This window comes from Panthera onca, chromosome D1 (genome assembly GCF_046562875.1).
Source record: "Panthera onca isolate mPanOnc1 chromosome D1, mPanOnc1 haplotype 2, whole genome shotgun sequence".
In the NCBI taxonomy this organism is placed as follows: Eukaryota; Metazoa; Chordata; class Mammalia; order Carnivora; family Felidae; genus Panthera; species Panthera onca.
The window spans coordinates 110,412,427-110,435,483 of NC_138348.1; the positions used below are offsets into that span (position 1 = coordinate 110,412,427).

The 23,057-nt window shown below is 38.4% G+C and overlaps 1 protein-coding gene and 1 non-coding gene across 2 annotated transcripts in view; one reads left to right on the plus strand and one right to left on the minus strand.

Moving 5' to 3' along the window:
- Nucleotides 1-17,547, plus strand: part of LOC144613021 (guanylate cyclase soluble subunit alpha-2-like) — a 33,289-nt gene extending 15,742 nt beyond the window's left edge. Inside the window, exon 2 of the mRNA XM_078433928.2 lies at nucleotides 16,833-17,547. Coding sequence (XP_078290054.1) covers nucleotides 16,833-17,335 — 503 coding nt within the window. The 3' untranslated portion in view covers nucleotides 17,336-17,547. The remainder of the gene's footprint in view (nucleotides 1-16,832) is intronic.
- On the minus strand, nucleotides 8,734-8,850 carry LOC132662666 (small Cajal body-specific RNA 7). The gene has a single exon (XR_009602681.1).
- Nucleotides 17,548-23,057: the final 5,510 nt, after the last annotated feature.

The window sequence follows — 23,057 nt, forward strand, 5'->3', positions numbered from 1 at the left end:
CAGGAGACACACAAAAAACTTCCATGCTGTTCCGCCATCTTGGCTCTTCCCCTGAATATAGCTTTTCTAACTATAAAGAGACATGGTTCTTTTTACCAGGTCACATTTTTTTGTTTCTAAAAATACCAATTTTAGCACATCTCCTGTTTAAAAGAACCATCTCTGTTTCTTTCTTAGTAAAGAAAAGATAAGGAAAGGAAAGAAAAGGCAACTTGGTGTGTGTGTGTGTGTGTGTGTGTGTGTGTGTTTGTGTGTGCATGTATTGCCATAAACTACTGTATGTGTGTATATGTATATATATATATATATATATATATATATATATATATATACATATATATGCATACTGTATTATATACATATAGTACCCTCATATACATACATACATGTATACATACATACATATATACACATATATATGTACACATATTTACATACTGTATTATATACATATAGTACCCTCTTATGCATACACACACACACACATATACATACATACATACATACATACATAACTTTGGCCAACTCCTTGAACTAAAAGACATTTTACAAATAACTTTGGCTAATGATGATTCTGGCTATAAATGTATTTTCTTATGAAGATAGAAAACAAATAAGGGTCTAGAGAACAAGGGTTTTGAACTGATAAAAATGGGAGGAACCTAAATTATCCTTCTATTACAGCACATTTCATGGTGTGCTTCCGAATCGTCTCCAGGTCTTTCTCTCCACCTTGACTGTGGGTATCTAGTGGTTAGGTGCTATATTAGTCCTTTGTAACCACACCAATAAGGCAGGGAACCTGGAAGGGTAGGTATTGTTTGAAAGAAGTATTGTTTGAAGGACAAAGGCTGAGGAACTGTTCCAGAGGAAGGAAAGCTAAAGATACAAGACAAATGCAGTGAATAATCCTGTATTGGATCCTGTGCTAGGAAGGAGCCATGAAGAACATTACTGGGCCAATAAACGGAATTGGAATATGGAGTGTGGATTAGATAATATTGTACCAAAGTTAAATTTCCTCATCTTCAAAACTGTACTGTGGTTTTGTAAGGGAACATCCTTGTTCGTAGGAAATATGCACTGATGTATTTAGGGAAGGACCTTTGCCACTTAATTCTCAAATTGTGTGTGTGTGTGTGTGTGTGTGTGTGTGTGTGTGTGTGTGACAGAGAGAGAGAGAATGAGAATAAAACAGAAGGGATAAATTTCTAACAAATTGATGAATCTTTATAAAAGAAAATGGGAGTTTTTGGTACTATTGGTACTATTTGGTACTATTCCTACTATTCCTACTTTGGTACTATTTGCTACTATCCTCTAAGTTTGAAATTATATCAAAATCAAATAGTTCTAAAAGCTGTTGAATAAAATGATAATTAAGATAGGTAAGCCCAAAAGGACTTTGTATTTCTACTTGGTGGTAGCCCCAATTAAGAAAAAAATCCAAACCTAAACTAAAACACATGAATAAGAGCTTGTAGTCTATTTTTATATTTAAGTGTGTTTTTCCCCCAACGTCACTCATGAAAGCACCAAATTTTATACATGTAATGAGTGTCCAGAGTAGAGCCCATCTATGAGGTGTATTTCCTCCAGTTCTGTGGTCTTGCTTATTAATCTGTTGCAGTGCTAAGGACCTTGAAGATGAAATTAGAATAGTGTCTGAACATAATCCCACTCCATTTATCTAATACTGCAGGGAACTGGTCTCAGAGCAGGTGATTCATGCCTCTAGTGATAGGAAGGGTGCCTGGGTGGCTCAGTTGGTTAAGTGACCAACTTCAGGTCAGGTCATGATGTTATAGTTCGGTTCATAGGTTCAAGCCCCACATTGGGCTCTGTGCTGACAGCTCAGAGCCTGGAGCCTGCTTCAGATACTGTGTCTCCCTCTCTCTCTGCCCCTTGCCCACTCGTGCTCTGTCTCTGTCTCAAAAATAAACATTGAAAAAACATAACAAATAAATACCCATGGTAAATGACTTTTCACAGTCTGTCATCAGTGATTAGATACTATTGCAATGTGCTATTAAAGTGTTTCTGTGTTTAGGTGCTTTCTGCCTCTGTCTACAGCAGCATGTACAGTTAGTTAAACAGAATCTTCACCTTAAGCAGGACATCATGCTAAGTAGCTGTTTAGTGTTTCAACTGAGCTAATAGTTTAGAGTGAACTATTTAAAGGTGATTAAAACCCCTGTGACAATTACCACACATAGTTAAAATGACCACGGCTCACTTGTTGCAATTCATAGTGGGTCAGAGCATCTGGCACATGCTTGATACTCATTTTCTTTCTTGTTGGACAGATGGAATACTTTTCAAGAACTATATCCATTTTTTAAAGTTTATTTTATTTTAGAGACAGAGAGACAGAAACAGAGTATGAGTGGGGGAGGGGGAAGAGAGGGAGACACAGAATCCAAAGCAGGCTGACAAAGTTGTGCTGACAGCTCAGAGCCTGGCGCGGGGCTCAAACTCACGAACTGTGAGACCATGACCTGAGCTGAAGTCAGATGCTTAATCGACTGAGCCACCCAGGTACCCTAAGAACCATATCCATTTTAAATGCATCTCTGTGTAATTCTTTAAAGCCCTAATTGTTGTATAGAAATAATGGGATTTAAGTGAATTATACTCAAATTTCAAACTTGTATAGGATCAGAAGCCAACATACAAGGCAGATAAATGTCATTTCATGTCTCCCTACGTATTCTTAACCACCCCCCTCCAATCTGACGTCCACACATGCATTTTCATGTTGTGACATACTTGACAATCTTGATCCTTAGGGGGCACAATTTTTAATTAAATGGTGGGCTGAATCTAGTTACTGATGGGAGGCAGAAATTTAAGTAACAGCGGTATTCACAAACCAGTATGGCTGCTTCCACTTTAGTATGCAAGAAAAATAGGGATTTGGGGGATAGAGTATATCTTACCACAAACAGGCTTGCCTGCTCTTGGTTTCATTCTTGTCTTATTTATCTATGTATTTGGATCATTCTCATAAGTCAAACAGGGATGTTAGTAAGTTTCACTGTTGGCTCAGTTCTCCTGGCAACAGAATTGTAGTTTATTGGCTCACTGTTTTAAAAGAAGATCGCCCACCTTGCAAGGTTTGCACTTGCAACAAGGTGGCCATGGTCACAAAGCTTAAAAAAAAAAAAAAAAAAAAAACAGTATATCTCTTTGCCTTCTAGGGCACCAGGCCAACCATTTCATTGTCACTGGGATAGAAAAAGCAAACTCTGTTGACCATTGACATCCTTCTGGAAGCTAGAAAGGAAATAGCAATCAATATTCTGGCAAGTCCTGGGAATGGACTGAGGAGAGAAAAGCCAGGGGTTTTTTTTGGTTTGTTTGTTTTTTTGTTTTTGTTTTTGTTTTTTCTTTCATTTATGACTTTCTCTACACCACACTAAATAAGTGCTTTGGAAAGAATGGTTTTTTTTTAATTTACATCCAAATTAGTTAGCATATAGTGAAACAGTGATTTCAAGAGTAGATTCCTTAATGCCCCTTACCCATTTAGCCCATCCCCCCTCCCACAACCCCTCCAGTAAGCCTCAGTTTGTTCTACATATTTATGAGTCTCTTCTGTTTTGTCCCCTTCCCTGGTTTTATATTATGTTTGTTTCCCTTCCCTTGTGTTCATGTGTTTTGTCTCTTAAAGTCCTCATATGAGTGAAATCATATGATTTTTGTCTTTCTCTGACTGAGTAATTTCACATAGCATAATATGGTCCAGTTCCATCCATGTAGTTGCAAATGGCAAGATTTCAAGCTTTTTGATTGCCGAGTAATACTCCATCATATATATATATATACCACATCTTCTTTATCCATTGATCCATCGATGGACATTTGGGCTCTTTCCATACTTTGGCTATTGTGGATAGTGCTGCTATAAACATGGGGGTGCATGTGTCCCTTCAAAACAGCACACCTGTATCCCATAGATAAATGCCTAGTAGTGCAATTATGGGTCGTAGGGTAGTTCTATTTTTAGTTTTTTGAGGAACCTCCATACTGTTTTCCAGAGTGGCTGCACAAGCTTGAATTCCCAGGCATCTTTTGTTGACTGAAAGTTCAAGATCTTACAGCTCTGTAATATCTTCTTCCTGTCAAGTACTAGATTTGGTTGACCTTTGGATAATGCTTTTTTGTTTGCTTTCAAATATTAACAAAGATTTCTCATAGAACCTTTAGTTTTCTTTAGGAGTTAAGGAGTAATAGGGCAGGGATAAACGTTTATAGGAAAATGAAGAGCTCTGAATACAGACATTTTTGTTTTATATCTCCTTTGGGTCAAGTGGCCCCTAAACTGACCTATTAAGCTATCTATAGGAAGAAATTAAGCCTTTGGTCTGTTTTCTTCCTTTTGCACCTTCTATGTCCCATTGTTTTTCTTCTATCCCCTCAAAAACAGGTAGAGTGTCCCCTTCTTTGCCCTCCTATGCTCTCTTGTGATAACCCCAGGGAGGGTCTGAGTGATAGGACATGAGTTGGATAGTAGGGCATGCTCACAAGGTACTGATGAGGTCAGACTAATTTGAGAAACGATTCTTGTTGGGACATTTTAAGAGACAAGAACAGGAGATGATTCTTAGGTTATGTCTCCAGGATCTGCCATTGCATCTCAGAGGTAGACTGTACTCAGCTTACTGTCTTCATTCCTCATCTGCCCCAAATTTAAAGATAGGGGTTTTCACTAAAATCCAGTCTTTGGCATTCTTTTGCATGAATTTGTTGTATGTGTCCTATTGTGATAATGACAAACTTGGCTTACTGGTTTTTGGTTGACAAAGTGCTTTTATTAGCAATTATTTTATTCCTCCTTAAATTCTCCTCATTGGTCCCTCTGCTAAGTTGTGCATAAAAGAGGATCTAACACATACCCATGTGGGCTCTCCCTGTTACCACCACCATCACTTTTGCTTTGGAATGGGAATAATTTAAGAACTTAAAGCCACGGACTTATTAGTATCCATTCCATATTTTCTGCATTATCTACATTTCTATATTAATGAGCCCCCTCATGTTTCAGTTAAAATTTAAAGCAACCTAAATATTCATTTATTCATTCACACATCTACTGAACAAATATTTATTGTACACTGGGTACCTTGTATAGGCTCTGATTTACTCAGCCAAGTATAATGGAATGCTATATAAGTTCATTATAGAGCATTCTGTTATCTTTTTCTCTTTCGGCTTCTGAAGCATTCTGTTCGGAGCCTTGGGTCAAAGACACTATAATGTAGAACATAATCTGCCCCGATTCCTTAGTGTATCTTCCTATTAAACTTAGGTGTGCCATATTACAACCTATAAACCTTTAGTATCAGTAGATTGAAACCTTCCCATCCTCTTGGTAATGGCCCACACCTTAGATTTTTTTGAAGAAATAATTCAAAACAAGAAGAAGAATCTTTAAATAATGGCTCGATGGCGTTTATTGAATGCTCTTTATAATGACAAAATATTGGCAACAACCAACCGTCTTACTGTGAGGAAATGGTCAATTAAAATATGATCTGCTTCCGAGGACATTAAGCAGCTGTTGCAATGAGAACAGTGTGGCAAGATGACACTGTGGCATGGGAGAATGTTTATGATGTTGTGATAGCCTGATTTCCCCAGGAAACAGACTCAGATGAAGATTTGTGCTCAGGAACCCTTAGTTAGGGCCGATGACACACCAGGCAAACCCCTATAGATATCAAGTCCTGAGAATAACGCTTTGTGGCTCGCAGCTCCACCCTCCAATCATCCCTTTTTCTGGAAGTTAGGTAGCATGTGTTTACAGCTTTATAGTTTCACCAGACTACTTCCTTGTGAGGATGTGAAGAAAGGAGAGGGGCCAAGGTTCATGTGCTGTCACAGGAAAGGACTCTGCTCAGCTTTTCACAGTTGCCCTCCATGGAGACCAGGAAGACTCATCTTTGCATTACAGCTCATGTCTTTGGATACAGGTTGCCCTGGGGAAGGGACGTTGGGTCAGTCAGCCTTATTTAGCTCAAGGCAGTTTCTAGAGCAAGACTCTGCTGAGCACCGACAGCTACAAATACCCCCGCCTCTGCTAGAGAGAAACAATTACACAAAAAGAAAAATAGGCAAAAACCAAGTGTTTTTGTGTCCACTGTGAATCCAGCTTTGTAAAATATGTGTATGGGTATGCACAAAAACTGGAAGGGGGCAGAGAAAAAAATGAACACAGCTATGTCACAAAAGCAAAAGAAATAATAAGGGCATAACCCTTTCCCCAAAGAAACCGTGAATCCAAAGAGATTATTGGTTCCTTTACAATAACAGAGGAGCTCAAATGTAGATGGTATCCCCTCCTGATTTAAAAAGCTGGCCATTTTTGTTAATTCTTGTGTGTCTGAGGCTTGCCCTTGTGTTCTATTTGTGGAATATGTCCAGATGTGGTGTGACAAATGTAGCTCAGAGTTCCTGTCAGGTTCCCGTGGAAATGGTAACACACATGAACAGTCTCTGTTCATCTGTTCATACAGTGGCCTTACCCATGATGGAGAAGACATAGAGGATATTCATTCAGTCCATGCATGTGCCATCGGTACTGTTTTTCCATAGTCCTCACTTGCTTCCCTACCTGGCCTAGCATCTTCCATATGTATGATCTAAAGGGAACGGAGTATGAAAAGTGTGGATGGGGTCAGGGCAAATAAATAGGACACTGAAAAACAGTTTGAAGTGTATACTCTAGTAAGGATGAGTAAATACAGACATCTATTTTCCCACGTTAGAGCACATATACACACAGGGCTGAAACCTGGAGTCAAAGCATCTCACGTCAGCTCCTCTTATCTGAAATAGACCTCTTTTATCTCTGCTGCTTTCTTGTTCCCTTCCTCCTGGTAACTTACAGTGTCCTTCAAAATCACACCTGTTCTGTATCTTTTTTCTCATGTACTCTTGCCTTTCACATCCATTTAAGATCATTCTTTTTAGCTGCCTTTAATGGATTTTGAATTAGTTCTTTGAAAACAAGATGAGAAGACAAAGGAGAGCCTGTGAGCTATTTTCAGGCACTTTAACAGATTTTTGTGGGGAAAACAGAGGGTATAATAGAACCAGTGAGCCAAAGTGATAGGAATAGATTGTTTCTCTGTGGAAGAAGGAAGGAACTATGTGATCACTAGAAATATTATCAGGAGAGCATGCTTCAGGAGTTCCTCATCATGGGTGGTGTAGAAGTAGATGAAGGATGACTATTTATGAGGAATACTATATTTTTTTAGTATGTACTATATTTACTTATTTTGAGACAGAGCACAAGCTGGGGAGGAACAGAGAGAGGGAGAGAGAGAATCCCAAGCAGGCTCCACACTGTCAGCGCAGAGCCTGATGCAGAGCTCAAACCCATGAACCATGAGATCATGACTTGAGCTGAAATCAATAGTTGGATGCTCAATTGACTGAGCTACCCAGGCATCCTGAGGACTACTGTATTTTGATGGAGGTTAGACGGGTTAGTGCAGTTCCAGGGCATCTAATGACTTCATGTCACTGATCTTGTGTGAAACAGTGTAGCTACAAATTATTTTGTAAATAAACATGTACATAGTTCCATGCTGTTGTCCTCCAGAAGTACAAAAGTACTAGGATTGCTTCTTCATGCATCCTGTAAAAGCTGCCATATGCTACTGTAATAGCCACATCATGGACGTATGATGTGATAATTTCTGTCACACTTAAAGTCTGATATTTGGCTAAGGAAACTCATAGGTTTAGCCTTTGGCTAACTTTTACCTATATCATTTGGAAAGTGGTAAAAAATTTTCAGATTCTCCTCAATTTTATTTCTTTACTGTAACACAACTTTCATTCCAAAACCTCATCGTTTCTGTACAAATTGGTCAGACACGTAGCTCCCAAGACTGGGTTGCAGCAGTTCAGGAGGGTGACTCACACAGCTGAACAATTGTAGAGGCGTAGCAATCAAAGAGGCATTAGCAGTGATTAATGTCTCCGAATAAGCCCTTTGAGGATCTGTCCTTGTGGAAATGAAACTCTCCTGCCATCGCTACAGTGGCCTCCATTTTGAGCAGGGACAGTCGTCATCAACGGAAGCCAGAGTCCATGCATATTTGCACTGTGATTCCCTCTCCAACCTTCTTAGCCACCAGGTGAAAGATTGGGAGAAGTACAGGCATGAGAAATGATGAGAGCAGGTCTCTGTGGGGAGATGCCAAAGCCTGTGAGCCATTGCCCTATTTATGCAATGCAAAAATGCAGGTTTTTGGGTATAGAGCTGAGGTAGGTGCTTGGCCAGCTCCTCTTTGTAATGAGCTTGTGTGTGTGTGTGTGTGTGTGTGTGTGTGTGTGTGTGTGTGTGTGTGTGAGAGAGAGAGAGAGAGAGTGAGAGAGAGAGAGAGAGAGAGAGAGAGAGAACATTAGAGTGTGTGTGTGCATGCCCTTATCAAATCTGGCTGGAACTTGTTTACATCTGAAGATTCAGGATTTTCTACAATTTAGGGGAAGTTCTTTTGGTTTATATTTCTTCCTCCATTGTTTTTTTTCTTCTCATTCTAGATCACACTGTTTTTAGAGGTTGTACTTTTCATTAATTGTCCTACTAAATCTGTTTTAGAGTCAACAGAGGAATCCAGACAAATATATATAATACAAGGGAATATCTGGTATTTTACAAGAAAGGCACACAGATAGGCTTTGCTGTTTGAAAGGAAAGAGAAACAACTGATAATATTGGAGTGTAATTTTATGATGCTCTTTTTTTAAAACTTAGATTAATCTCTTAATTTACATATTAAAAATTTCCAATCATACAACATTCGACACCCAGTCTCTATTTCATCATTTCCATAGGATGCTCTGCTTTTTAGATGTGGTTTCTTGGTGAAAAATGTATCGCAGACTGTAAATGTGGCCCAGATTATAAAGAGTCTGGCTTCACCTCCATTATGCCATATTTCTATCAAAATTTATATCCTATGCATATTTTAAAGTATATCTTAGCATATTCTCCAATTTAAAAACTTTAAACTTAACCATCACAAATGTCCCTGAAGCACTTAATATGCTTTTGATAATACCTACTCCTTTGGGTATTCAGTAATTAATCTTAAATATATTAGAGAGTTCCCTGTTGTTAGCAAATTCTTTGTTAGCTCGAAGATGTTAAAACCCTATTTTTTAAAAAAAAAAAATCTGAATGTATACTCTGTTTTCTTTAACTATATCATAAAATTTGAAACAATTAATTTTGGTTCACTTATATTTAAAAGTAAATATATGACATAGTTGTGTTCCTTTTGGAGAGGGGCAGAGATGCCACAAATGCAGTAAAAGGAGAATGATTTGCTTCTAAAATAGTAGAAACTCATTGTTTAACTCTTCACAGATTAAGGCCAAGATTGATAAGGATCTTTCTTTTCACTATTATACCTATACTGTTACTTACTTAACTCCAGAATATCCTGAAACTACAGAGGTTTTATATCACCCCAACAGAGATTCAAATGAAACTGCATTGATAGATCAGATTGAAAACAGTTTTCTTTAAAATTACAATTCAGGCAATGGCATTTCTTTTTTTTTCTCATGAATATAATTTATTGTCAACTTGGCTTCCATACAGCACCAGTGTTCCTCCCAACAAGTGCCCTCCTCAATGCCCATCACCCATTTCCCCCTCTCCCCTGTGCCCCATCCACCCTTAGTTTGTTCTCTGTATTTAATAGTCTCTTGTGGTTTGCCTCCCTCCCTCTCTGTTTGTATCCATTTTTCCCCCTTCCCTTCCCCCATGGTCTTCTGTTCAATTTCTCAAGATCCACATACGAGTGAAAACCTATGATATCTGTCATTCTCTGACTGATTTATTTCCCTCAGCATAATACCTTCCACTTCCAGTGGCATTTCTTTTGAGCCTTTCTCCTTTGTTATTATTTAGACATATGCATATAGTATTTACCGGTAAGTCTCCCCTGGGAGGCTGAGACCAACTTCAGTCATTTCTTTATAGATTGGCAAGACACTAGAATAATATTTTTATTAAAGTGTCATCTGGGTTTCAAACTAGCTCACAAAAACCTTAGGGTCTTCCTGATAAAAGTATTGTTTCTGGACAAATACTATATGCTGTCACTTCTATGTGGAATCTAAAAAATGCCAAATTCACAGAATGGCGATTCCCAGGGTCTGGGAGGTGGGGGACTGGGGAGATGTTAGTCAAAGGGTACAAACTTCCAGTTACAAGATGAATATGTTCTTGGGATCTATTGCACAGCTTTGTGATCATTGTTAACAATTATGTATTATATGCTTGGGTGTTGTTCAGAGAGTAGATTTTAAATGTTCTCACTACCAAAAAGAAAAAAAATTACATATATATATATATATATATATATATATATATATATACAAAATTATGTGGCATATTGAAAGTGTTAGCTAACACTATGAGAGTAATTGTTTTGCAATATATAAATGTATCAAAAGAACACTTTGTACACCTTAAAGTTATACAATATTATATGTCATTTATAGCGGAGGAAGGAAAGCTGAAAAAATGGTTTCTCTAAGAGGATGATTATCTCCTTAAAATATTGGAATCTTTTTACAATCTGGACTTGAGATATAGTTGTGCTTGAGTTACATTACTTAAATGTGAATTTGATGGAGCTAAATAATTAAAAGATAATTATGGGGCATCTGCAGCTCACAGAAGTGAGTAGCTGGTAGGTATTCACCTCCTCAGTTGATATTTGGTCCACATAAGGATACATTTGCTGCTTTGGTGTTTTCCTGTGTTAATGGAGACCCGTGCCCTTCCTGGGTGGCAAGGATGGTCTCTGGATCTAAAAAAACACTAATTGTACTCTTTTATTGATACATCTTCCCCTAGAGGACCCAGGACCCCAAATGTACAATGCTGTGTATTTGGTGCTATCTCTCTCTAATTACTTGGTTCTCAATGAAGGTAATATTTCCTTTTCCAAGTATAGTGGTCATATTTGTTACAGTTTTATAAAGGAAGTAATTTTAGCTCTCCAATAATATTAATCCAGCTGAAAACTTTTTGTTTCTTTACTTGTCACACACTCCTTAACCCCTTACACCCAGTAGTCTGCCCCACTCCTCCACTAAAATTACTGTCAAAGGTCCCCAAAGTGCTGACCAATCCATTTTACAGTTTTCTGTCTTTCTTTTACTTGACTTCACTGTGACATTTGATAGCTGTTGACTGCTCCTTATAACTGCTTTCTGTTGACTTCAGTGATACATTAATTCATTGACCATCCAGCTAATACATATTAAGCATCTCCTAAATGACAGGCAAAATGCTAGGTATTGATTAAATAACAGTGGGCAAGACGTGCATTTCTTCCCTCGCACAGATGTTTTCCTCTGTGTTTATTTCACAAGATGTGGTATCAGACAGACTTCACCTTGAGACCTACCTTTGCTACATATAGTTGTGGAACTTGGGCAAATGTCTTAACATTTTTCACCTGTAAAACAAAGACAATTAAAAATATCTACTTGATAAGAATTTTTTAAAGTGTAAAGTCATCTATGAAAATATTTGGCACATTGTTTAACATTCTTCTCACTGGGACCTCTCTAGTTCAGTCAATGTAGGCTTTTAAAGACATTATAGCATCTCTGGCTGGTGCCTTTGACATTGGTCTTGGTGCTCAAAAGTCCAGGCTCGGTGTTGCCCATCAGTTAACAGCTCACCCCCTCATTCCTATTCCCCAGATGCTATCCACTTACAGTTTGCCCATCCCTGACCATGCTGGGCTCTCCCACTTCTCTGGTTCATCTGTATTCCATTACTGTCCATCTGTCAGTGTGACTGTGCCTTCCTTGTTGGGTTTTTGAACACCCACTTTTATTCAAGTTCTTCATCAGACACTATCACAGGCATGGGGCTCAAACCCATGCCTCTGTTAGGCTCTAACGGAGGCAAACAGGAAAACCTGTGGATGAGAGAGTCATACTTTGTTTTCTCCATTGTCCATAAGTATTCCCATTTGCCTCTGTCACAGCCTAATCACACTGTGACTTAATTATCTGTAGAGGCTCATATCAGAAAAGAATGTGTCTAGGTGTCTAGGTGCCCTTAAATGTGGCACAACTTTGGTTTTAAAGGTACTTTTTAAAAATTTATTTAATATTTTATTTTTTATATGTTTATTTTTGAGAGGGGGAGAGAGAGAGGGAGAGAGAGGATCTGAAGCAGGCTCCATGTTGAGAGCAGAGAGCCCCAATGTGGGCCTCAAAGTCACAAACCAGGAGATGGTGACCCGAGCTGAAGTTGGATACTTAACTGATGGAGCCACCCAGGTGTCCTGGCACAAGTGTAGCTTTAAAAGCTTGATTATATTTACCAAACAAATATTTAGATGAAAGCTTAGTTTTATTTTTTAAACTTTTGTTTATTTATTTTTAATGCTTTTATTCATTTGAGAGAGGCAGAATGTGAGTGGGGGAGGGGCAGAGAAAGGGAGACACAGAATCCCAAGCAGCCTCCAGGTTCTGAGCTGTCAGCACAGAACCCGATGCAAGGCTTAAACTCACATACTGTGAGATCATGACCAGAGCTAAAGGTGAACGCTTAAACGACTGACCAACCAGGTGCCCCAGCTTAGATTTTTTTTAAGTTTTTATCTGTTTTGAGAGAGAAAGAGAGAGAGAGAGAGAGAGAGAGAACATGAGTGAGGAAGGGGCAGAGAGACAGAAGGAGAGAGATACCCAAGCACACTCTGTGCTGGCAGCCCAATATGGGGCTCGAACCTAGGAACTGTGAGATCATGACCTGAGCCAAAATCAAGATTTGGATGCTTAAGTGGCAGAGCCACCCAGGCACCCTGAAAGCTTAGTTTCTATGAATGAATCTTTGTGTCCATGTGCCAGGCATTACACTAGTGATGGGTGTGCAGACATAAATGAGCTCATGTCTTTGTCCTTAAGAGGTGCATTATGTGAAGTCAGATGGATAGCAAATGAAGGACAAAGATTTATGTCATCAATGGATAGGTTATTACACTTTGAGATGAAGGATGTCACATTTAGGCTACTCATTTTTCTAAAGAAGTGAATTAACAGTAACTTAATTTTTTTTAAGTTTTATTCATTTTTGAGAGAGAAAGAGAGAGCATGAGAAGGGGAAGGGCAGAGAGAGAGGGAGACACAGAATCTGAAGCAGGCTCCAGGCTCTGAGCTGTCTGCATAGAACCCGATGTGGGGCTCGAACTCACAAACCATGAGATCATGACCTGAGCTGAAGTTGGATGCTTAACCAATTGAGCCACCCAGGTGCCCCAACAATAATTTAAAATTTTAACTTGTTAATGAAAGCAGATTTATTTTAAGTTTTGCCTCTAGAGGAACATATTCTTATAGACCCAAAGGTCAAACTGTCATAGCATCTTCTGACATGAACACATGAGCATGGTCTATATGTTTCACCTGATTTGCTGTAAGTAGGGGATTTGCATCCTCATAAGTGGGGTATTGGAAGTGAGAACTGTACCACTTGTCTGAGCTGAACTACTTTGTCTGTGCTTTCTGAATTTTGAGATGAGGTTTAAAATGAAACTATTTGTAAAAGTTACAGTGATCTTTCCCAAAGTTTACATGTTTACAACTTGAAGAACTTTCTTGTCTTTTATGATACTGTACAGTTTAATAATTGTGAGAACAAATTTTTTTTTTATTGTTTATTTTGAGACAGAGATTGAGAATGAGTGGGGGAGGGCCATAGAGAGAATGAGAGAAAGAGAGAATCCCAAGCAGGCTCTGTAATGTCATCACAGAGCCTGGTGCAGGGCTGGAACCCACAAACCATGAGATGATGACGTGAGCCAGAATCAGGAGTCAGACACTTAACTGGCTGTGCTACCCAGGCACCCCCCAAAGATCTTTATTAGTTAACTGAGTACTGTGATTTTATAGAATTACCATGTATAGTATTTGGGTGTAATATTCAAAATATTCTAGCTTTTCTTTATTGGTATAAGTCACTCTAGCACCCTGGCAGACCTCGGTGTCTTTGCTTGAGAATTAACAACTCTTCTTTACTCTCAAGTACAGAAGTGCTTTGTAAGACAGCAGGGATTGCTAGTGGATAGAATGCTGTACTCACAGAGTAGTTTTTATTTTGTGTTCCTGGTGAATTGTTTTCTGGATTATTTTTGGGGATTCTGGCAATGAAAATAGAACATAAGCTTACTATATTATGTTTAATCTCTGTTCTTAATAACTCTGAGGGTGTTTTCAATGTTATAAAACAAAAAGCAAGTTAGAAGAAATTCTTTTTTTTCTTTTTTGTGCATAAAGACTCTCTGTCCTTTTAAGATAAAACTCTTCAAAGTATAGAAGCAATTCGTGGGATGTTTTAGTGACCCATGGAATTTTGTAGTTCAGGGAGTATAATCAGCTTATAGGAATTTTTATTTATTTTGAATTTAGTTTTAATTAGAATTTTGTAATTGAAAAATTTAATAACAACCAAGAACACTGTCTTTGAAGGGATATACATTTAATTTGTATTAGGACTTTTTGGTTATGTATCGATGCTGATATAAGGATTTGGTCTAGGAATACATTTTAGGGAAGGAGTCTTCAGACAGTCAGTAATCAAACCAACAGTGTATATTTTTAGAAGCCGAGAGAAGGGAGATTTAGGAGAATGAGATGATCAGTACAGTCAAATTAAAACAAAAACAACAAACCAGGTTAACTAAGGTAGGGATGAAACAGTATGTATTGCTTTAAGCAATTGGAAGAGTAGTTTCAGTGGAGCCATTGGGACAGGAGCCAAATTGCAGTGAGTGTTGTCCACCTTTTTTTCTTCCACGCTGGAGAACTGGACAGATAAATGCTATTATCATCAGTTGAGCTGGTCTTACTGCTCGTGTTTGCAGCCTACGTTGAAGGGCAATCTTGTACCATGACCATGTAAGATGTGCGCTCATGTTTTTATCTTGATAGGTGAATTTGTCAGCTTGACTCAAATATCAAACCTATGAAACTAAAATTAATATGAAATTCTTCTTAATAAAAGGACTCTTTTTCTCTTAGGTTTTCTACTTTTTTTTTTTCATTTCACGTTGATTTTAAGAACTTTTTTTGTCCAACTGACTTCTTCACTTGGCTATCAAAAAATTTATACTCTCTAGTGCTGTCTCAAAAAATATTTGATGTCTTTTGGCTGTGTTTTTCAAATAGTAGTGTTGACTCTGCTTTGTTCCCTGATTTCTGCATGGGGAGAACGCTTAGGGAATAATAAATGTAGGAATAGATAGCAAAGCGAGCCATAGACAGCCCAGATGGCTCTGCCCTTGGACAGGACACTAGCAGAGTGGCCTTCTGTTTCTTTCCCAGTCAGGCCTTATCTTCAGGACCTCCTTATGAGATGGAGTAGACGGGGCAAGAAAATATGAATATATGAACTTACATGTGTTGATTTCAGCCAAAGTCAAAGGAGAAGCAACAGACTAACTCTGTATAGAAGTTTCCTTTAGTGTACACACTCAGCTCATACACAGGTGTTGTATCCTTCCTGTATGGACCATAAATTCCCTCCATATTTTCCCTCAGATCGTCCTTAATGGTGGATCTAACTAGATCACGTGTGACTGGTTCTAGTTTCTACATAATGGTTGTGTGTATGTGTGTGCATATGTACTTACTTTTTATTGTACCTCCATTACTGTAAGATAGAGTTCCTTTTGCCATGTCAAGTGGGAGTGAATGTAGACCAGGAAGACAAAGACTTTTAACCCTTTCTGGTGAGATTCCAGACTCTTGGTTACTCTCAGTTTTGTGGGTCAAAGAATGCAAATCAGTCCACCATTCTGCCATGTTAGTTTCTTGTTTTGTCCCTCTCTCCCTGGATTCTAACTTCATTCCTTCTGTTGACACTAGATAATCCAATACCTTTCTCTGCTCAAGTACCATAAATTCCCTCTCTGGTTGACATTTCCCACTTAACAGAAGAATTTTGATAAGTCAGATAGTAATAGTGGATGGGCCCGATAGAGAAACAACTTGATAGCTGCTTCTGGAAAGTTTATTTGCCTATGAGGGAAACCATTAAGAAAAAGATCTTGTTTGTGCTAATTGTAGCAAATGGAGTAGGGTATTGAAAAGAAAATTGGGCAGCTAAATTATCAGCATTTAGAAAGTTTGTGCTACAGGGGGCTGAGGTAAGGTGGGAGGCATGAACAGGCAGAGCACGGAGGATTTCTAGAGCAGCAAAACTACTCTGTGTGATGCTGTAATGGTGGACATGTATCCTTACACATTTGTCCAAGCCCAAGGACATACAACATCAAGAGTGAACCCTACTGTAAACTACCAACTCTGAGCGATGGTGTTGTGTCATTGTAATTCACTGATTGTAACAGATGTACCACTGTAGTGCATGACTGATTGTGTGTGTGTGTGTGTGTGTGTGTGTGTGTGTGAAGGGGGAGGTTGTGTATTTGTGGGAAGAGTGTTCTATGGAAAATATCTGTACTTTGTGCTCACTTTTGCTGTGAGTCTCAAACTTCTCTAAAAAATAAAGTCTACTTAAAAACAAAAACAAAAACAAAAAAGCATAAAGTTAAAGGAAGCTTATGCTCATCAACATCTTAGAAGCCCCCAGAAGGTGAACTGAAATTTTCTTTCTCTAATTCAAAATGAATTAATCTCTCTGAGAATCTCTGGGCCCAAGGGAAATATCTCTCTAGCTTCACTCACTAGTTATCTCATTTGATGAGCATTTTTTAAAAAGCTATAAATTCAATTATTTTATTGCACTTGACTAACATTTGCTTCCCATTTACCTCTAGGTTTGAAGTTTGAGGAAGTTCAAGAAAGATTTGGTGAGGAGTTCTTTAATATATGCTTTGATGAGAATGAGAGAGTCCTTCGAGCCGTAGGTGGCACTTTGCAGGACTTTTTTAATGGCTTTGATGCTCTGTTGGAACACATCAGAACTTCCTTTGGGAAACAGGCCACGCTGGAGTCCCCATCGTTCCTGTGCAAGGAGCTCCCCGAGGGCGCCCTTCTGCTTCACTACTTCCGTCCTCACCACGTTGTGGGCTTTGCGATGCTGGGCATGATCAAGGCTGCGGGAAAGAAGATCTACCAGCTTGATGTGGCCATGGAGCAGGTGGCCAATGAGAAACTGTGCTCCGATAGAACCCAGGCAATTGTAGCTGTCTTACCTTCCTCATCAAAGAATGTGACAATACTAACACCAGGAAGAACCTTCCCCGGGGAGTCTCCCAAGTCCCTGCGGACCTCAGAATCAGCATCAGTACCTTCTGCAGGGCCTTCCCTTTCCACTTGATGTTCGACGCCCACATGTCCGTCCTGCAGCTGGGGGAAGGCCTGCGGAAATAGCTGTGGTGCGACAGCCACAAAATGCTCAGGTTTGAGGACTGCTTCGAGATCGTTTCTCCAAAGGTCAGTGCCGCCTTTGAGAGGGTCCTGTTGTGACTGTCCACCCCGTTTGTGATCAGGACCAAGCCTGAGGCTTCTGGCACTGAAAATAAAGACAAGGTGAGTGGCCATGGGCTTGAGATGGGTGATGGGGACTGGAAGAGTGCATAATTATTTCTGTAAATTACATGCCGGCGGTAGTTGTAATTATTGAGGCTACAGAGCTTAAAGTGCCATTTAGAAAATTACTGGTCCCTGAATGTATGGAAAAAGATTTGGCCTTATTCCCAGCCATTTTGCACAGGGTCTGCCTCTTCCATTAGTTTATTTCAGCATATAAAAGGAAGACACTTACTAATACCAGCCACAGTAATTACAAAAATGATAGGACTCACCAAGAACCTGACCCTGTAAAGCCATGAATATTTCCACCAATTGAAGGCAAACAGGAGAGAAATGGAAAGGCGGATTGCAAAAGTGTGGGGCCTGCTCACCTTCTCCTTAAATAACTATGGGTGGAAAGCTAGCTCCACTTTGAATATGCTCTGTTGTAAATGTCATAATCTAGGAACGTCTTGGTTGCATCCTATTTTTGTCTCAGTGTGCAGAATAATGGATTTTCTAAGAGGTGGAAATTAAGTGGCTATCTCACGAGTGCTTTTCTCAATAGATTGTAGCATTGACACAGGGACTCATTCCTTTAGAACAGGCTCACTGCTTGGAGAACAGTGTCAACGCTAGGAATTATCAATTTCTTTGAATCCCTGTTTGGAAAATCTTGGTTATTAACAAATGAAAAGATGGGTAAAGCTTTTTTTTTTTTAGGGGAAGTCAACATTTAAGTAGAAATGTGAAGAAAAATTAGTCATTATTATTTTAAATACAAAAATAAATGATATAAATGATACTCTTCTGCAGTAGACCTTTGTGTGTATCAACTTCCAGTAGAGCTTTTTGGTATTTTGTGACCAGAAAAGTATGGGGCTCCTGGGTGGCTTAGTTGGTTAAGCATCCAACTTTGTCTCAGGTCACAATCTCCCAGTTCAAGCCCCGTGTGGGGCTCTGTGTTGACAGCTCAGATCCTATAGCCTGCTTCAGATTCTGTGTCCCCCTCACTCTCTGCCCCTTCCCCTCTCATGCTTTGTCTCTGTCTCTCAAAAATAAATGTTAAAAAAAAATTTTTTTAAGTAAAGTGAAGTTCTTCTAGGTGATTCAGCTTGTTCGCAAGCATTTTAGGGAAAGCTGTTGACTTTTGGAAATGAACAAGCTGCTGTGGGCTAAAAGAAAGATGAGTTACAGAGATGATTAAAAACTCAGTGAATTAGGGGCACCTGGGTCACTCAGTCAATTAAGCATCTGACTTCAGCTCAGGTCATGATCTCATGGTTCATGAGTTCGAGCCCTGCGTTGGGCTCTGTGCGGACAGCTCAGAGCCTGGAGTCTGCTTCAGATTCTGTGTCTCCCTCTCTCTCTGCCCCTCCCCCACTCGCACTCTGTCTCTCTGTCTCTCAAAAATAAATAAACATTAAAAAAATAAAAAATAAAAAAAAAACCTTAGTGAATGAGTACTCATGTATTTGTATTGTGGTGTGCCTGCCGTGAGAAATAAATAAGGGACTAGCCCCCTGAAAGCAGAGCCAAAGACATTTTTGAGGATCTTCTGCAGCATTCGTTTTAGAACTGCTTTTTATAATTTTGAAATTCAATGGAAACATTTTAAACAAAATACTTGAGAGATAGGGAACAATACCCATTTATTCAGGATGACTGGATCCCGTGATTTAGAAAACTGATCCAATGTTGTTTTCAACATTTAGATTCAGCGATTCGAAAGCATCTAAGTATAAATCTGAAAAATCCAACTTGGCATGCTTGGATATTTTAGTCTGAATGAATTGTTATTATTTCTGTTTGATTACACATGGTGTTTTAATAATATTTCTTACATATATATTATATGTATTTATATGTTCAATGATTGCTATCCTTTCTTGAAGCTCTTTGCAAAAGAGGGAAGTTGTTTAGTGTATGTTTTTGTCCATATTTTTAGTTGACTTAAAATTGGAATTCTGTCCTTTTAATTTAGAGAATATTAAAACTGTCAGTTCTGTTTTACAGAAGTGAAGTGTTTGGCTAGAAGGGTGTGAGCAGTGTTGGCCTTTAAAATTGAAGTTAATATTTTTGAAAATGTGCCTGAAGTAGAATATGTTATTACCAATGTTAATTGCTTTATATATTTTGTAGATTTTAGAAAAATTAATTCAATTTATAGTTATTGCTTCAGATTTCCCCCCTCTATTTCATCTGGCTTGTATTTCTGTTTAATTTGCATACCAGTGTGAGGAATAGACATAATGAAATGATGATTCACATGTCAAGGCCCCCTGCCAGTTCCGATAATAGGAAAATGTGCTTATGAATGAAATGCCATTATAACTTAAACATGGCAGTGACAGCTTAAAAATAAAGCAATAGGCAGGATTTTTACTTAGAATAGGACAGCAATCCTCTCATCCTTAGGCTTATATTTCTGCTTATTCACCTGGGTTTGCCAGAAGGGGATATTTGGGAAGTTCTTTTGGCCCCATTTGGAACTGTGGTCAGTAACTTTATGGCATGGAGTCTTAACCAGGTGAATAACATTTTTGAGTTACTATGTTTCCATATCCCAAATTTGTATTTTCTTAACACATGGAAAGAAGAAAACCAAGGTTAAAAATTAGGATTCTCTTGATAAATTTGACCTGTTATTCACTATTTTCCCCATAATAGGTGTTCTTTCTTGTTGATGAATAATTCCATGTTGCTGAAGTTTCTAATTTTTTATGGGGCTTTGATAAGAAAGTGCTATTTTCATTTTTATTTATTTTTTTAATTTTTTAATGTTTTATTTATTCTTGAGAGAGAGACAGAGCATGAGCCAGGGAGGGGCAGAGTGAGAGAGGGACACAGAATCCAAAGCAGGCCCCAGGCTCTGAGCTGTCAGCACAGAGCCTGACGTGGGGCTTGAACTCACTAGCCATGAGATCATGACCTGAACCAAAGTCAAACACTCAACAGATTGAGCCACCCAGGCACCTCAAAAAAGTGCTGTTTTTAAATAATTTAGGATATTCCTTGGTCCAAAGATGAAGGCTTTCATGATAATTTCACTGTTTTGGCTGTGCACTTAATGCCTGCCATCCAAAAAAAAAAAAAAAAAAAAAAAGTCAAATACCCAAGAAGTGAAAACCAAGAGCTAATTGTGTAACTGAATGACAGTAAATCATTTGCAGAATGAACTGTAATACTTCTGCTAAACAGAATCTTTGTAATTTTCTGTTGTCAGCCATTGCTTACCCATATGATTAGAGGCAGAATGTGTTTGTGTGCAGTTTGGCGAAATACTAATGGATCAGAAAGCCATCATCCTAGTTCCAGAGAATTTGCATCGTGATTGTGCAGTAATGAGTTATGGAGACCAGAAGGGAGAATGTCACCGAGAGGCATCATATGCAGTCATCAGTGGCAGGCTTCAATTCAGCAGACTTTAGAGGTCAGGAGGGACTCTTCCAGGTGGATTGATCCAACTTGGAGACCCTCTATTTGGCTCCCTCTGCATCTTCTAAGTGATCACCTATGCCTTACATAGTCTCCTCTCTCTCTTTTCTTCTCTGTCCATGTGGCATTTCTGTGTTTTTATCTTTCCTTAAAGCTCACCTTCTTTTCATCACGTTTCTTTATCAGATGTCAGGCATTAAATATGAATGAATTAGTTCATTATTTAAAAAAAGAACAGATTCAGCATTGGGAATTAATGGTGAATTATGAATCTCTTTTAATTTGTGCATGCATCTTTAGGTCATTCAAATCTAACTATTTGGAGAATTTGGAAGTTTTTCACATCAGTCTTTGGAGGCATTGTAGTGAGTTTTAGAGGAAATTTCTTGTAGTACAATGTGCAGCTTGGGGCATTACATCTAGTCCTGTGAATCTAATGTATTGACATAGATTCCAAAGCTTCTTTGTATGAAAGGGGCCATGTGTGTAAAGAGGGCTGTTAGAAACTGGACGAATGGCCCATGGCTTTCTTCTCCACATTAGAAGGTAATAGTGTGTGGGAAAGTGGAGGTAGCCTGGGCGAGAGGCGTCTCAGACCCGTGATTTTAGTAAATCCCTGTAATCTGAGCCTCAGGTTAATTCATCTGGACATTAAGAAACTCAGATGAATAATTAGTATTTATACTCCTTATTAAGTCATCTTTAACATGTGTAAATTTATAGGAAGTCCGTGGGTCATGAAAGTTGCTATCATCCCTTTGATTCAATGAATTCAGGCAATTTCAAAGAGAAGCAGAGGGGAATCTGACTTTTCAACCACGAAGAGTCATCCTCTTATCAGGACCGACTTAAAGTAATTCTCTGACAGCTTAGGCTGCCTACCTCAAACACTTTTTTGTTTGGATTAAATGACAATCCATGTAAAATTTTTCTATCTTCAGCTTCAGTGTAAGCCATGATTATTATTTTTGCTCTTCACACTTGTAACCTCCTTCCTATCTGTTCTCCTCCTCACTTATGGCCTTAGAAAAGAAGGTACTGGACATCAGTAGGTTTAATAATTTTAAAGAAATATGAAACCTGCTGGTATAACATCTCCCTAAAATATGACTTGGGGATCTGCTTTTTTCTTTATAAACTGTTCTTGTTTTAAAATCCCAAGTCTCCTTTTCAGAGTCACTAGAGTTTGGAATCAAGTTTTTACTACCTGGGTCTACTAATACCTTTTATGTACACACGTTATAGTGCTCTACTGTGCCAGTGGCTTCCAAGATAAAACCAATTGGTTAGCTTAGGCACAACCTGAAATAGCAGTGGATTTGAGAAACAATAAATAACATGAGTTCTTTTGACATTTTTTTCCTAGTAACAACGCTTCAAAGAACTTTAATAATATTGTGGAAGGAGTCCAGGTTTTGAAATACATCATCCCTACAACAGAGAAATGGCATTTTCACTTGTGTTCCCAGAGTTGGAACTGAGGAAAAGCATGAACAGTAACGCATTTCTTTTTCAATCCCTAGAAATATCCTCACATTTGTCTTATTAATTAGAAGTCACAAAACAAATTCTGGGAAATAATTTTAAAAGAATACAGAATTAACCTCTGATTTTCTGTGATCAGATCAGCTTCCAGCCTTCTTTATCTTTCCTAGACATGTGCCCATTTTCTTCTGACACAATGATTGAAAAGTTGAAAATATATTTATTAATCTTACCATGCTGTAATGACATTGTTGAAAGACAAATTTCACCTACCAAGAATACATCACTTGACTTCATTTCAGGTTAGTGTGGGAAAATGTGAGGTTTTTTTTTTCTCTCTTCAGACTGACACATTCTGTTAGAGAATTTCAAATATTGGACGATAATTTTAATGATGGAAAAAATGACATTAGGTCTTTCTCTATAAATTAGCATTATACAACATTGATGTAACTATGTCTTTGAGTCACAACTATCTGGAGTTTGCTTTGCTCTTGTAGTTATAAATGAGATCTTCAATTTTTGTGGGTTTTTTGTTTGTTTGTTTGTTTGTTTGTTTGTCTTTTCTCTGGAACTGCTTCCTGCCCATAAACTGCCTTTTAAAG